The sequence below is a fragment of the Mchenga conophoros genome, linkage group LG7 (genome assembly GCF_057382185.1).
Source record: "Mchenga conophoros isolate Kocher_MC1m ecotype Shallow Benthic linkage group LG7, M_conophoros_male_GT1.1, whole genome shotgun sequence".
Lineage (NCBI taxonomy): Eukaryota > Metazoa > Chordata > Actinopteri > Cichliformes > Cichlidae > Mchenga > Mchenga conophoros.
The window spans coordinates 15,348,306-15,362,986 of record NC_140532.1 but is presented as its reverse complement, the minus strand read 5'-3'; the positions used below and the strand labels follow the sequence as shown (position 1 = coordinate 15,362,986).

Below are 14,681 nucleotides of genomic sequence, written 5' to 3'. Positions count from 1 at the left end.
TGTTGTACTTGTTTCTTGACCTCCTACATACATACCAAAGATTATTTAAATTTGGATTCATCACACTACGAGGCCTGATTTTAAATCCAGTTCTGGTGTAATTTGGCGTGCTGCAGACTTTCCGTCCTTGTTTCCTGCTTTTAATAGCCACCCTTCCACTGAGACCATTTCTGGCATGACTTTCAGATTCTTCTTCACTTGTCCAGTTTCCTCGCATTACTTAAAGACACACAGCACACCATGCCAAGATACACCAGCAAATAGTTCTTTGGTGCAAAAAGCTTCATCCCTGTCAAATTTTGCTTGGTAGTTTTCATAAATTCGAGAAAGGACAGGGAACAAAATATGTGATTTTTTCACAGTAACAAAGTGACTAAAATACAGTCGGTTTCTTGCTATGCCGCGTGTAGACAGAACACTAGTTTATCACTTGAATAAATGCTTTTTAAATGCTCGAATGACTCTTAGGTCAGTGTTAAATAAAAATAATAATAATAGTAAATCTGAAAATGGTAACTACAAGGACTAGACTAAAGATGAGTGAAAAAGACAGAACTGGGAGTAAAATTCATTGAAAAAGACATTTATTGCTACAATATAATTTTGACACATGCCTGTAGGCTAGTTCAAACTGTACACATACTGTACATGTTATGATAAGAGTATTTCAGATCATTCAGGATTAATATTTTTTTTTAAATTTGTATTATCGTTTCAGCAGAGTGAGAAGCAAGACATCAATCATCCTGTAACATTGTATTGCTCAGAGGTTGAACTGTAGCTACATCTAGTAAACTGCACAAAAAAAAAGAAAAAAAAGTGTTGCCTCGTGTAAAATCGGAGACAAAAGCAAATACACATCATCAAATTCACAACATTTGTATAAAAGATAACTTATATAACTTAGAAAACAAATGAAAGGTTCTATTAAAAACTCAAACATGCAAAGATCTTGTTTGACTACGTGTGAAGAGCAGTGATTACACTGAGAAGAAGAGGGCTCCTGTCCACCAGTGTTTCAGTAAGTGTAATCTTTTAAGAGTGCAAGAACACAAATAACATTCAAACAACTTTACAAATGCCGGATGTTGTCCACGTGTTAAAGAACATTCTTGGAGATCTGTTCATTCACAGAATGGTCGAACCCCTGCAGCAATATGCGCACGCACACACAGACACACACACACACGCACTTCAGGACAAGTAAAATCTGCTGTCTGAACACACAAATGTGGGAATGTGGATCTGAGCTCGGTGGAAAACACAAATGTTTGCAGTAAATATCGACACACTGTAAAAAGTGTCAGTCAGAAACATACCTGGCTAAGCCAAAATTAAAAACTGCAGATGACACCTTGCTACTACTGGTTTCCATCCATTCAGATATAGTCCAACAGAAGGATAATCAATAAATATACAAAATATGTACAAAACATCTGCAGCGTACAATGCATTTGTCTGTTACAAGTAACGTTCAGGCACAAAGTTAAGAGTCAGTTTGGGAAGTTAGGAGATGATTGTTCAACTGCATCACGCTTTCTAATCAGAGAAGACCTCACTGTCCCGGTCTGAAAGTCCGAAGAAATGAGAAACATCCAAAACAGCTGGGATGCTCTTCCCTCAGCATCTGGACATCAAAGACAGGAAATTAATTTGAGGAAGTCCTTTACATTATTCCCTCAAATAGAAACATCCAATTGTTTTAGCCTTTAGTTCATAAAGTTTATTGCTGATATAAGGTGATGGTAAATACTTGATGGTAGACTCGATGTGGTCAGGTGCTCAGAGGTGGCCCATGGGGTTCGCTGGGTCTGTCAGATTGGGATGAAAAGCAAGATGCATGGACTGTGGGTCCGTCATGACAGCAGACGCCTTCTCTTCTTCTCTCCTCCGCAGACACGCTGCCTTCGGGTTCAGATTCCTCTCTGTGGAGTCCAACAAATAACACGTTAGCATAAGACTAAAATAGGAAACACTGGGAGTACATACTCGTTATTGTATTTATGCAACAGTGGTACAGATGTTGGGAATCTGCTTTAGAAAAATAATAGAAGCTAGAAACTTTATAAGTCATCCTTACAGACGTTTTCATGTTAACTATGAAGCTTCTCTTATTAGCAACAGGTCAAATTACAACATGCAGCACAGAAAGCATCGTCTCCAGAGAATAAGAACTGTTTATAGTTTATTGCTGGATGATTAATGATTAAATAAAGGTTTAATAAAATAAAAATAAATATTTTTTTCTGGAGCTTCCCTTAGCCTTGTAGCATCTCCCAGCTTTTTTATTTTTTGCTTATTTCATGCTGTCACCTATTCAGTTATAATTTAGTGATAAAAAGCAGCTAAAAGGGGGAAAAAATAATAAAAGCTCGATATTTCTTGCACAGCAGGCAGACTAAGCGAACTGAGATGGCATTTAGTATTTAAACAGCCACATATTTTCCCTTCAGCGGCCGATGGGGCTGCATCAGGGCCTCTTTAACAAGAGGACACAAGCACACCTCAAGATATATGCTAGTGTTGCTTCCCATCTGCTAACTGTGTAAATAGGCTGTTTGATTGCAGATTCTCACTCACAGATCTTTACTGTCAGATAATGCTGTCTTTGCAGCTTACTGTGCTGCCCTCATGTGGCCAAATATATATATATAAATTCATTCAATTTTAACCAGAAGCAGTAAAGGAAAAATATGTCTAAATAGACTAAAGGAGTTTTCTGTGGATAACTGACTGAAGCCTAGTTTTCATCGTGGGTGTGCCATCATCATCTGCCTCCCTGCAGCAAACACGCACTGACCTCTGACTTGTTGTTCCAAGCTGAGGATCACCGCCACAGCCTGGTGGAGGACCAGCAGCTTGGTCTGCGGCTTCTCACTCTTCAGGTGTAGTTGACACATGTGACCGAGCTCCTTGAAGGCCTCGTTGATGTCGCGCACGCGCAGGCGTTCGCGGGCGTTGTTGGCCATTCTCCTCTCACGCTCGCGCTCAGCCTTCTGCTCCGGACTCAGGTCCTCATCCTCATGGATGCTACGACATGAACAGAGGAAGCCCACAGGTAAAGGTGTGGCTGAATCTTTTAAAAATGAAGATTCATCTAATTCAAACCGACACTCCAGAAGAAGCAGAGAAAAGCGAAGTGAGTAGTGATGGGTCGTTCGCGAACGAAATGGCTCTTAGAGCCGGCTGTTTGACGTGAACGACGCGAGCCGGCTCCTTATCGCGAGCCGTCACGTGGGTTTTTTTTTTTTTTTTTTCTTTCTCTCAGCCTCTCTCTCGCACTTTTTTTCCGCTTCACTCTGCACGCGAGCCTTGTGCTTTACGCTGGGCAGAGGGGGGAGGGGCGGTAGTTACACTCAGTAGCACAGGAACAGAGCCAGAGAGAGAGAAAGAGAGGCAGGGACAACAACATTAGAAAGGTATAGTAATCATCCACAACTATTTTCAGTTGCAGATGATAAAGGATTGAGAAAGTTTATTCATGCAGGTCCATATGACAGAGAATATGCATGTTCTTTTAGTTTTCATATTATAATTTATATTTAATTGTGTTGTGGTTTGCAGTGTTTTGTGTTCTTTTCACTTTAAATTTGTGAAAGGAAAAAGCTGAAAATTTAAATAGTTAAAACTTGAAATGTGAATAGTTGAGTTTTGTATTATATGATTTATTTATTACATTTTATGTGGAGTGAATAAATAAAAGTATATTTACGGTGGCCCCTAGAGACAAAGCACATACAAACTTCAAATCACGTACGAACTCTGAAGCATGTACAAACTCCAAAACACGTAAAAACTCCAAAACACGTACAAACTCAGAAGCACGTAAAAACTCAGAAGCATATAAAAACTCAGAAGCACATAAAAACTCAAAACACGTACAAAAGACAACAGAAGTGCTCCAGGATGCTGGGTGCAGTGTTGAGCCTTTGTTATCTTGTGGCTACACAAGCCAGCAAGTACCAACGACCGGATTTGGTGTGTGGTAATAACAGGTAAATGAACTTTTTTTTAAATTATTTGAATATATATATGAGTGCCTGTGTATAAATACACAAACAATACACACATGCTTTCAATTGTGTAATTTAAGTGATCTAGTAGCTCTGCTTTGGAAGTTCAGTTCATGCTAGAAATGTGTTTTGGAGTTTGTACGTGTTTTGTCTCTAGGGGCCACCGCATATATTTATATATAAACATATATAAATAAAACCACTTGTTTTTATGTTAGTAATTCCTTTTGTGCATAATTTTATATTATTGTTAATAATAAATTAATTAAAGCAACAAAACAACCTGAAGAGCCGGTTCGGAGCCGAAAGAGCCGGCTCTTTTTAGTGAGCCGAACCGAAAGAGCCGGATCTCTAAAAAGAGCCGGAATACCCATCACTAGAAGTGAGCGAGACTGCTTTCAGAATATATTCCGGGTCTTTCTGCCCTCTGCTGGCCGCTGTGCCAGGATTACGTGATCCAGTCTCCAGGGATCATCTCAAATCCTCTAAAACGTTCAGTGAAAAAAGGGTTTCCATAGAACAATGGCAGCAGATAATGTAATCAGCCGCAGATTTATGAATAACCCTTAAACATGTGTGTTTAAAAGAACCCATATGTCCATTCTTAGAATCACATTTAAACTATTTTGCTTTGCTTTTTGTTATCATCTGGTTTCAATATTTTAGAAAACAAACAAACAAAAAAAGAATAATGCTGGAGGATGTCCATATATGTCAGCTTTGATATCCCTCAACTAGATTACAGATCTAAATAAAAAAAACATGCACTCAAGACATCACAGCTGAAGAGGTCTGGCCTGAAAAGACCTCTGGACGTAGAGACACCAGGACAGGAGCTCCAGTCTGTGACATTTTCAAGACATACGCTATCATTTTTCTCTGACGCAGGCCTTATAAATTTTTCTGTGACTCACGTAATACCAAAAGCATCCTTCGTCGTCGCCGGGCACACTTACTGACAGTTAGTCCTTTAATTGATAAGAGGATTGACAGAATATAAAACTGCTAAAAATTATCATTAATTTGAAACATTTTTGACCAAAACAAATGTGATCGCTTGTCTCTCAGGTTTATGTATTTTAAATTGAGTTCTTTTTGGTTTTGACTGTTGGGTGTACAAGTTAAAATCACCACAGTCACATAACAAATACTTTTTATTCTTTTTTATAAGGTTTCCCAAGATCTATAATCATGCGTCATAAATAATGCAAGTGCAGCAAAGCTGAACACAGACCTTAGTTCACTCAGAGCTAAAGGGGACAGTTGTAAGACAGTTTACAAAGACTGCTTTGTGGTTTGGGGATTTTCTTGGTTAACTCTTAACTGTGATGTGTACGTCCCGACAGCTGTTCTTCCTTCTTTAATTCACTGCGACTTAATGCAACACGAAGAAGAAATATGAGGCTAAGTTAAATAGGCTGGTCCAGACACAGCTGTTCTTGACTGCAGGGGGTCTGGCAGTGTTTTAAATGAAACAAAACGGCAGGAAAGCTCTTCTTCTTCTTGCGTTTGGCTTTTATTGTAATAGATTTTTAAAAGGTAGTTTATTTAAAAAAATATATATATATAGTAACTTTTTTTTAAATTACAAAATTAAATTAAAACATATTTTTTAAAATGGAATTTAAATTACTATTAACTATTCCAACCAATTTTTTTTAAAAGTGCTTTGTCTTCATAATTGGGCAGGGTTTTTTCACCGGCTTTACACACAAAATTTTATTTTTTGAACAAATGAACACAGTTTTTTTCCTTTCTTTGTTTTGCTGTTTCCTTTTTTTTTTTTTTTTTTTTTAAACACACACACACACACACACACACACGATAAGGCATGAGTGTTCACCTGTTTCTTGCACTGTTTTCTCCATGTGTTTTGTGTTCGCTCTCCTCATCTGATCTCTGGCTGTCTGAACTGTGACCATGGCTGGTGTGCATTATCTCTTCCATTTCCCCACTTTCCATCTTAAGCTCTAGATTACTCTGAACCCCAAGTCCACCTGTGGGCGATCACACAAAACATAAACAACATTTTTTTGTCACAAAGAGAAAAAGTGAAATATACGAGTCTGGTGGAGAAGAGCTGCGAGGGAGAAGGGTAGCTCACCTCTACCTCCACCTTGCACAGGCTGTAGGGTGGCCCTCTGTCTGGCTGGGTATGGGTGACCATTTTGCGCACGGCCCTGGAAGGCGGAGTGGTTGTTGTTCATACTGACAGCTTCAACCTTTATGACACAGAGAATGACATAAGACCATTCTTCATGTGTTCATAAGTCAATGGTTAAGTATTCTGTAGACTGGGATTCTCTAAATGTGACTGCAGGGCTCCATAAATCTTTCTAAGACACTCAGTGGCATATAGTATCCAAGCTAGAGACAAATCGGCCACAAAACAACATCTGCCCTCTCATTTCCAAAGCAACCCTGTGCGGATCTCTCACTCTACAGAATTAATTTAATCTCAGACAATCTTAATCCTTCCCTTTAAACTACTATATACTCCCTAAACATACCCCTAATTCTCTTCAGGAATGATTCACTGACACATCGTTTGGAAAAAATAAAATAAAAGTGAGAGAATTTAATATCCCCCTCTCGCAGCGGATTACACTAAAAACCCCTTTCCCTTGCATACACTTCCACTCCAGCTGAGCTAAAATCCCCTGGTCTGCTCAAAGGGAAACATGGTGGAATGGGAGTGCACCGTGCTGCCTCCCCCTCTCCCTCCCCAATCACCCTACAGTGGATTTAGAAGTCTGCACATACTGGACACACAAGGACAGCACATCACAGCGCTCCTATTGTCCCCAGTTTCCAGTTTCAAGGACAGCAACCTTTACATTAGGAAAACATGCAGACGTAGTGGGTGGAAAAATTCCTGGAATTGAATGCCAGCGCAGATACACACACACACACACACACACACACAACAGGGAATTTCCATGCACACTGCCCTGTCCTTCTTTAAATACTTCAAAGTAAGGGTTGTTAACCATTGCTGGACTGTGACAGTTGAGCGGCAGGGTGCTGGCAGAGCCCGGGTGGCCGTGGTTGGGCTGGTTCAGCAACCCGTGGATGTCACTGGGCAGACCAGCGGTGGGGCCAACGGCATGGTTCCTCAGGACGTGGATTACGTCATCCAGTCTGTCCAGACGATCCTCCACCTGAGACTGAAAACACCAGGGGGACAATCCTCAAAATTTACAAAAAGGACTCTAAATTTCAAACCCTCTTGCCCAAAACAGCAAGACAGTAGTAGTAGTTCCTTCAGTGATTAAATGGCATTTCAATGTATTTTATTTGAAATTACAATATAATTATAATGCATTACAAAAAATTAAGTTAGATACACAAGAATAAAGGGCTAACAAGTCAAGTTTTTTTTATAGGAAACAACGTAATTAATTCAAATATACTGCAAAGTAATTTTAAGTGGTGCATAACATCACTGTAATTTTGTAAGAAAACAAGCAACACTGCCCCATCTTACATTGTAAGTACCCTGTACTTTTTAGAGCGTGGGCCATATTATGGAGCAGATTAAGCTAGCATTTCATATCTTTGTTGTATTTTTTGTTGCATCTTTATTTAAAAGTCATTATGCTGATGTGCATGATGGATGGTCTTTTCATCCACCTATTTAATAGTAGGTATATAAAGTAGGGATTTAGAACAGTTCATTGTTATAATTGTGTCATCAAAAGTTTACATAATCCTGCAAATTTTGATGGTATTTTTTCTTCTAAGTTACAGACAGAAAACAGTCCTTGATCACATTTGGATTAAAAAAAGAACAATTAAATAACAGAACAGCCATCATACACATCAACATAATGAATGCTGAATAAAGAAAAAGGCAAGATTAATTAACTCCCTCATATGCCCTGTGCCCAAATAAATACTGCATATTTATTATGTAAGATGGCAAAATATTGTTTGTTTTTCTGCAACATTACCAGGAAATTACACACTATTTAAAATTACTTGAAGTGTAATTATTGCGCTATTTCCTTTAAAACCTGACTTGTTATCCACCTTAAAGTATTTGTAGGTAAATATAATTACATTGTAATTTCAAATTAAATACACTGAAATTACATTTGATTTAATTAATTACAGGGGAATTACACCTGAGCCGTGGGCTGTATTATAAAATGTTATCACAAGTTATAACCAAGCCAAAACCTTATAATGTTGTTTACAACATTATAAATGTTAAAAAGACAATTTCTGTCTTTTTGAAGAACAACTCAAAGTTGGGTGATTTTATTTTAATTTTTTAAATAACTCATCTGCCCGATACTAGAATTATGGGTGTGCTCTCCTGGATCAACAGGTGTCCCTGCACAGCTGGAACCAACGGATACCTGCTAGGCCTCTCCTCTGGTAACTGGAGAAACTGAACTGGACCTCTGTTTGTGTTGTTGGTGTCTTTTGGGGCGTTTCAATGCCCTTTTCTTGGAAATAATAAGGCCCGCTGTGAGGTACAAGAAGCTTGTGCTTTAATTTTGATTAGGGGTTTATTACCTGCTATTTTGTGTTATTAATCTTTGGCTTAAGTTGTTTCTCAAAGAAACATCACCAAAAGTCAAACCTTTAATGGCACCAAATAGTTTCAACATTATCAGAATTGTTATATCGGCATGAAATAAGCTGAAGTTGGCACATGTGCACACCCACTTTAATCTTTCTTATAATATACCAGATATTTCATAAGGCCACCTTTGTGATGTCTAGACGTAACTCAATAAATAATCAAAGTTTCAGTGATATCAGATTACTTCCTTACCAACGATATTAGCGAAGACTCATAATGTGGTGAGACTGGTGCCTGAACTGAACTCCGTGGCCACATGTTGCTACCTGAGAAGAAGAAAACAACCGGATTTAAAACATCAGGGAAACAGAACATAGATGATGTAAATTATATTTCGCTGACGTGTGCTATGCTCCAGTTTACCTGCAGGTTCTGCTGAATTGGGCAGCGGAGACGGAGACCTCACCGGTGTGGATGAGCTGGAGGGGAAACTGCTGCTCGTGTGATCAGGGGAGTAAATCTAACAGCAGACAGCGACAAAAAGGAGAGAGGGGGAGCAGGAGGAGTGTGACCAGGGTGTGGATCATTTTAAAAACACAACTTGTCATTTCTGGATGGGTTTTTACGGCTGCAGCCGCAACCTCATAGGCTCGTAATCTCAACTTAACTCGTGAATTCTGGTCATTTTACTTGTGAGCAACCAATAAAATGTCGTGCAGCATGAGAGTAGCTCTTTTTAATGTGCAGTGTCCTGTCATTGGCAGTGGGGGAGTTTTGCATTATACCACTGGGGCTCTCAGGACTTAGATCTAATAGGATTGAGGTGGTGGTACTTACAGAGGCCAAAGCTTTGCCCAAGGTGTCGCCTGTCTGTGATGGTCCTGACACATTTCCTTGGCTCCCTGAGACTGAATTTAAAAAAGAAAATATTTATTATACAAGATAAGCACGTGATAAAGAGCAGTTAAATTAGGGAAAGCATGTATCCATTTCCATTTTCTGACCTGCAGAGCTCTCTGAGGTGTTGACTGACTGAGTGCGCGAGACTGCATTGCTACGATGAAAAGTGGACATGGGCGGGAGAGCCCTGTTCATGTCCACAGCCAACACTGAATGTGGAGAGAAGTCCTGAAGAGTGGGGGAAAACATGCAGTTAAAAAAAACAACAGGGGTCAGAAAGTTTGTTGCTATCAACGCCCAAAGTCCCAGTGGTAAATCTCACCAGGTGACCGTGTGCCGGTTGCAGGCTGCTGTAACTCCCCGGCTGTGTTTGGTGGGTTGTGGCTGCTCCCAGTGCACCTTCATAGCCCTGCTGGTTCAGCCCATTTACAGCATTCCAGATGTCCGGCGAATTGCCCATCCCCTCTAAAATGAGTAATAATATGTTATAGCCTGCACTGGAGCAGCATCTCAAACAGCCAGACAGGTCGTGAAGCTCTACAGTGGCACTCTATGAAATCAGTGAAGTCCAGATTCAGTTAAAGCAATGCTCATTAACGTGTGACACGATGATGCTCAGCTGAATTTGCTTAGCTGAGAATACAAACGGATCTTTAAATAAAGTGAAGTACACAGACTTTATCTAATCTTCATGGTGCTTTTTAGGCATTTCTTTGATTCTTTTACCCCCAAGACTGAGACATCATAGTTACTGGGTGGATTGCCAATAAAATGTAATACAACTTACGCTCTCCGCTGGATTTTTGGGTAAGTAAAATATCTGACAACTACAATAAACACCAGAATAACAGACTTTAAAAAAAATTGTTCTGAGCTTCCATAGACAGTTTGAAAATCGGACGTAGCTTCCAGGAAAAATGAAGACACAGCTGAAGCGCCTTAAACCTGTATTTTATCTGAAGGCCACCAGATGGCGATAGCTGTGGTTGCCGAAATATTTTGGTCGTCTAGAATTCTATGAGAAAAATGACCTCCAGTCTTCATTTCTTCACTCTCCTGCTGAGTTTATGGATTTAGTCGCTCATTTTTGGGTCATATTGAATTAAAAAAAATTAAGTATTCTTTAAATCAGCATTAACTGTGGCATGAAACCACACACTTAATGGCTAACAAGTTAAGATCAACAAGCCATGATCACGTCCACACATTAAAAAAATGTGTTTTTGCAACCAAGGTGGCTGATCTCAACATTTCAAAACACGACTCCAGAAAGCCGTGGGTGATGTCACTGTATCTATATCTATTTTTTATACTGTCTGTGGTGCACATATACCATCTATCTACCTCGCAATGAATTATGATGAGTCCAAACGTCCAAACCAATAAGGCTCAGCTGTATTGCAGGCTAATGAGTTAATGTTTGAGTTAACCTGAGATGATGAACATGGCAAACATTATGTTTAATGAACTTAATAGCACGGCTAGCACGGCTGTAGACTGTTCTGACCTCTTCACACCAAAACAACCAAAACTTTAAGGAGTGACAGTAACTGATGCAATATTTACCACCGGGGACGTGAATCGAGGCAAGTCTGTGTTCATGTGAGTTAAAGCATTTCAACTCTGGAGAAAAATTTTCTTCATGCTACACTTTAAAACTGTGTTTCTCACACAGACTGGCTTCTCTCCGGTGAGAATCAGAAATGGAGGACACGTTTTTTTGATCTTTTGGTTTAACTTTGCTTTAATACAGAGACAGAAAAAGGAGTGAAATCATAGGACTTTTGGGTAAGTTGTGAAAATATGTTACGGTAACTTGATTCCAGCTATCAACTTTACTCCTTGTCCCACTGACTGTTTGTGGTGAATATTAATGGGTTTCCGGCGAGTACACCATTAGTGTTATAATGAATGCCAGTTCATATTGAACACCAATTTAGGCATTTGCTAAAACAATATTTCCAAAACCAGTGAGAACTTTAGTAAAAATAGATTTTTATGAGAAGACAGCTGGTGAAGAGAGCGTGTATATTTTAATATGAAATATAGACCTATAAACTTGCAACTAAAGTATAGGAAAGTAGATAGCATATGTAATAAAATAATAAACTTTTTAAATTTGCATTTATTTCCTATATTTTGTTATCAAAACTGACTGCACTGCAGCAGAATTGTAAAGAGGGTTTGAGCTCACCAAAGAACATGCTTGCAAACACATTGCTGGGGGCCTTGGGCGACAGATGTGAAGATGAGTTCTGGGTGGCGATGTCTGCACCAGGAGACTGCCCATAAGCCTGAAAAGAAAAGTAAGAGAATAAAATGAACTCTGAGCATAAATTTCTTTGTCTCAGTATCGCAAAAACCAATCTGACTGACACTAACTCGTGAATACTGTGAGTGCGAGATGAGGCAACAGTATTATGAAAACAAAGCAGAGAGCTGATGCACACTTAGAGCTATTGCGCTAATCCATAAGCTGCAGATCCATGCACCTCCTCATCCGGATTTAGGAACCATTCACCATGAGAAATCCCAGCCCTAATCACGATCAGGTTCGGCTGGCTTCAGAAGGCTGGGATAGGACACCCTCCCGAATAAAATTGAAATCCAGGTCTTCTTGTGAATTGTTCTCAAAGAGAAACCGAACAGATAAAAGAGTCTGATCCTAATGATCCTCTCCTGTTGGAAACCAAGTATTGTTAACGGCTAGTAGATTTAGACTAAACTAAAGCTACCTTCAGCTTTTTTATATTTTTAATTCTTTCTTGACCAGTGTTGATGCTGCAAACTGCACATATGCACAAAAAAAAAAAAAAATCAGACCAACACATGCTCACTTACTCAAACACACCAAGAGCTCTGGGCTGCACCTGCACCTCTCTCCATTGCTTTGATGTGCCCCAGGAAATGAAAATAAACCTCCCTGCGCAGCATCAATGGGGTGTCAGTTACCCGGACGACAAGTTCTGTAAAGCAGGCTATTAAAGACTCTCTTGAGTATCCTTGTGCGTGCACACTCACAGGCTCACACACACACACACACACACACACACACACGCACACACACGCACACACACAAGCCATGACCCTGGCTGGCATGAGTCCCATGGTGATTGTGGGCTAGGCCAAACAGAGGAGCCCCTGTCGACACTGGGCCCGTCTGAGCCGCCATGGGCAGCATATGGCAGAGGATAAAGCCAATTGTCCTCCTTACCATCAGCATAGCAGGCGACCCGTTAATAATGGTCACACCCCCGCCCCAGCACGCCCTCTCTGGCCCCCACTGGAGAAGAGCCGTCACCATAGCACCCTCTTTTAGCATAGCATTGATTTATTAACCATCAATCATGGCATCACAAATGATAAAGGACTTTTTTTTTAAGTAGCTAAGCCCCACAAGAAAAAAAGGAGGACATTAAAATACTCAAGAGGTTGACATTTGTTTTAAATCATCTTGCATAAATATTCTTTACAATCTATTCTTTACAATCTGTGTTTTTTTAGTCTATAAATAAGGATAAAGTTGGGGAAATAAAAACAAAAACAGGCAAACAACAAAAGTACACAGCATTACGATGCTGCATGAGTAAAAGCTCAACTTGCTATTCAGGGCCCACTCTCTGCTCCACCATGGCCAACTCCAGCCACATGCAACCAATTTTCTGCCTCTCTGATCCACGATGTCTGGATATGGTTAGTCTCACAGAGATCAAAGCTGCCTTTGATAATGGCTGCAGTGGTGGAGGGACTGCTCTAACATAGCGGGGTTAAATCAAATAGAAATAGCAGCAATCTGCTTCATGTCAAGATGTTTTCTGCTGCTAGGCTTGACTACATGATACTCTGGCAGCAAACAGGAAGCACGAGTTGATGCTTGTCGTTTTATTTTTCTCTCTTGTTAACCTTAAGAGAAAGATCACTGAGATATTACAGTTATACGTAAATAAATGCTACTAGCATTGTGTGCATGAAGATGTGTGTAAGTTGTCAATAACTCTCCTTTTGATTATGACAAAACAAACCAAGTGTAAGAGTAACACAGAAACTCTTCGTCCTCTTCTAACCTGCAACTGCAGAAGTTAAAGAATAAGCTCTGATCACGCACACAGCTTATTGAAGCACAGACACCCTTAAAATGTAAAGCTCTATCTCTTTGTTGCCCTTCATAGAGAAGCATGTACAGATTAACCCGTGGTGCATCTAATGATCTCAATAAAGCAACGAAAATTCTCACAAACTCTTAAGTTTCTCACAAAAAGAAGGAAAGAGAACACTTTTAACTTTTACAAGTTGTGTATGCAAATGGGTTTCCTGCTGATGCAAGTCTGCTAAAATCTCATCTATTAAAAAGAAAAGGTTATTCAATCAATGAGGGCACAGATACAGCAAACAAACATCTGAGAGGACAGTGCAAATGCATCATCAGCAAACACACCCACGTAACCTTGGGAGGGGAAATGACAGAAATATAACTGTAATATATATACATATATAAATATGTACTCACTGGTTTCATGTTGTAGCAGTGCATCAGTGAGTTGTTCCCTGCGCCAGAGACGGGGTGAGCGCAGTACATAACTCTGCTGGTTCAGTGCAAGAGTCCAGGCTCACGATACAGTCCACGCACAGCTCCTCTGCTCGTGTCTCCACTCATGTGTGTACAGTCCACATGCACTCCTTCCCCTAACCTACCCCTGCTGGTCATGCAGCAACCCGCAGACAACTTATGCAAATGAGGGCAGGACCATTTCAGGCAGCAGCGAGGGGTAGCCGGGAGTTGACGCTGTTACCGAGTGGACATCTATATTATGAGCAACCTGTTGTTGTTTTTTAGTGTTAAAATAAAATGGTTGTGAAATAAACATGGCTATGAGATAGTTTTCTTTTTCTGCTCTTGTTTTAATTTTACTGTCCACAGTTTTGATTGTCATGGAGACTGGACATGAACAGAATTTATTTTAAGTAAAAAATAACAATCAGGGAAATCCCACCTAAACCCGAGCAAACACCTGGGCAAGGTAAAGAAAAGAAGAAGAAAAAACTACAACACTGAGGTTATGCTTGACTTTTTGTTCTTTGTATGTTATTGTGTCCTGCATGAAAAATACTCATGGAAGCAATCCCCTCCTCAGGACCAGAGAGCACTAATCTCCCGTTAGACAGGTAGAGGTTTCCAGTAAACAGAGGACAGCCTACCACACCCTTGTCTGACCCACATTTATAAATAGAAACTA

General features: G+C 39.9%; 1 protein-coding gene across 1 annotated transcript; it reads right to left on the bottom strand.

Annotated features, from left to right (window-relative positions):
• Nucleotides 1-567: 567 nt before the first annotated feature.
• LOC146569848 (transcription factor 12-like) lies at nucleotides 568-14,132 on the bottom strand. The gene is made up of 13 exons (XM_085282433.1): nucleotides 13,955-14,132; nucleotides 11,642-11,741; nucleotides 9,770-9,912; nucleotides 9,552-9,675; nucleotides 9,385-9,455; nucleotides 8,971-9,067; nucleotides 8,800-8,873; nucleotides 7,004-7,180; nucleotides 6,118-6,235; nucleotides 5,857-6,010; nucleotides 2,801-3,030; nucleotides 1,754-1,925; nucleotides 568-1,627 (listed from the first exon to the last, which is right to left on the bottom strand). The coding sequence occupies exons 1-12, from the start codon at nucleotides 14,021-14,023 to the stop codon at nucleotides 1,783-1,785; spliced, it is 1,500 nt and encodes a 499-aa protein (XP_085138559.1). The 5' UTR covers nucleotides 14,024-14,132; the 3' UTR covers nucleotides 568-1,627; nucleotides 1,754-1,782.
• Nucleotides 14,133-14,681: the final 549 nt, after the last annotated feature.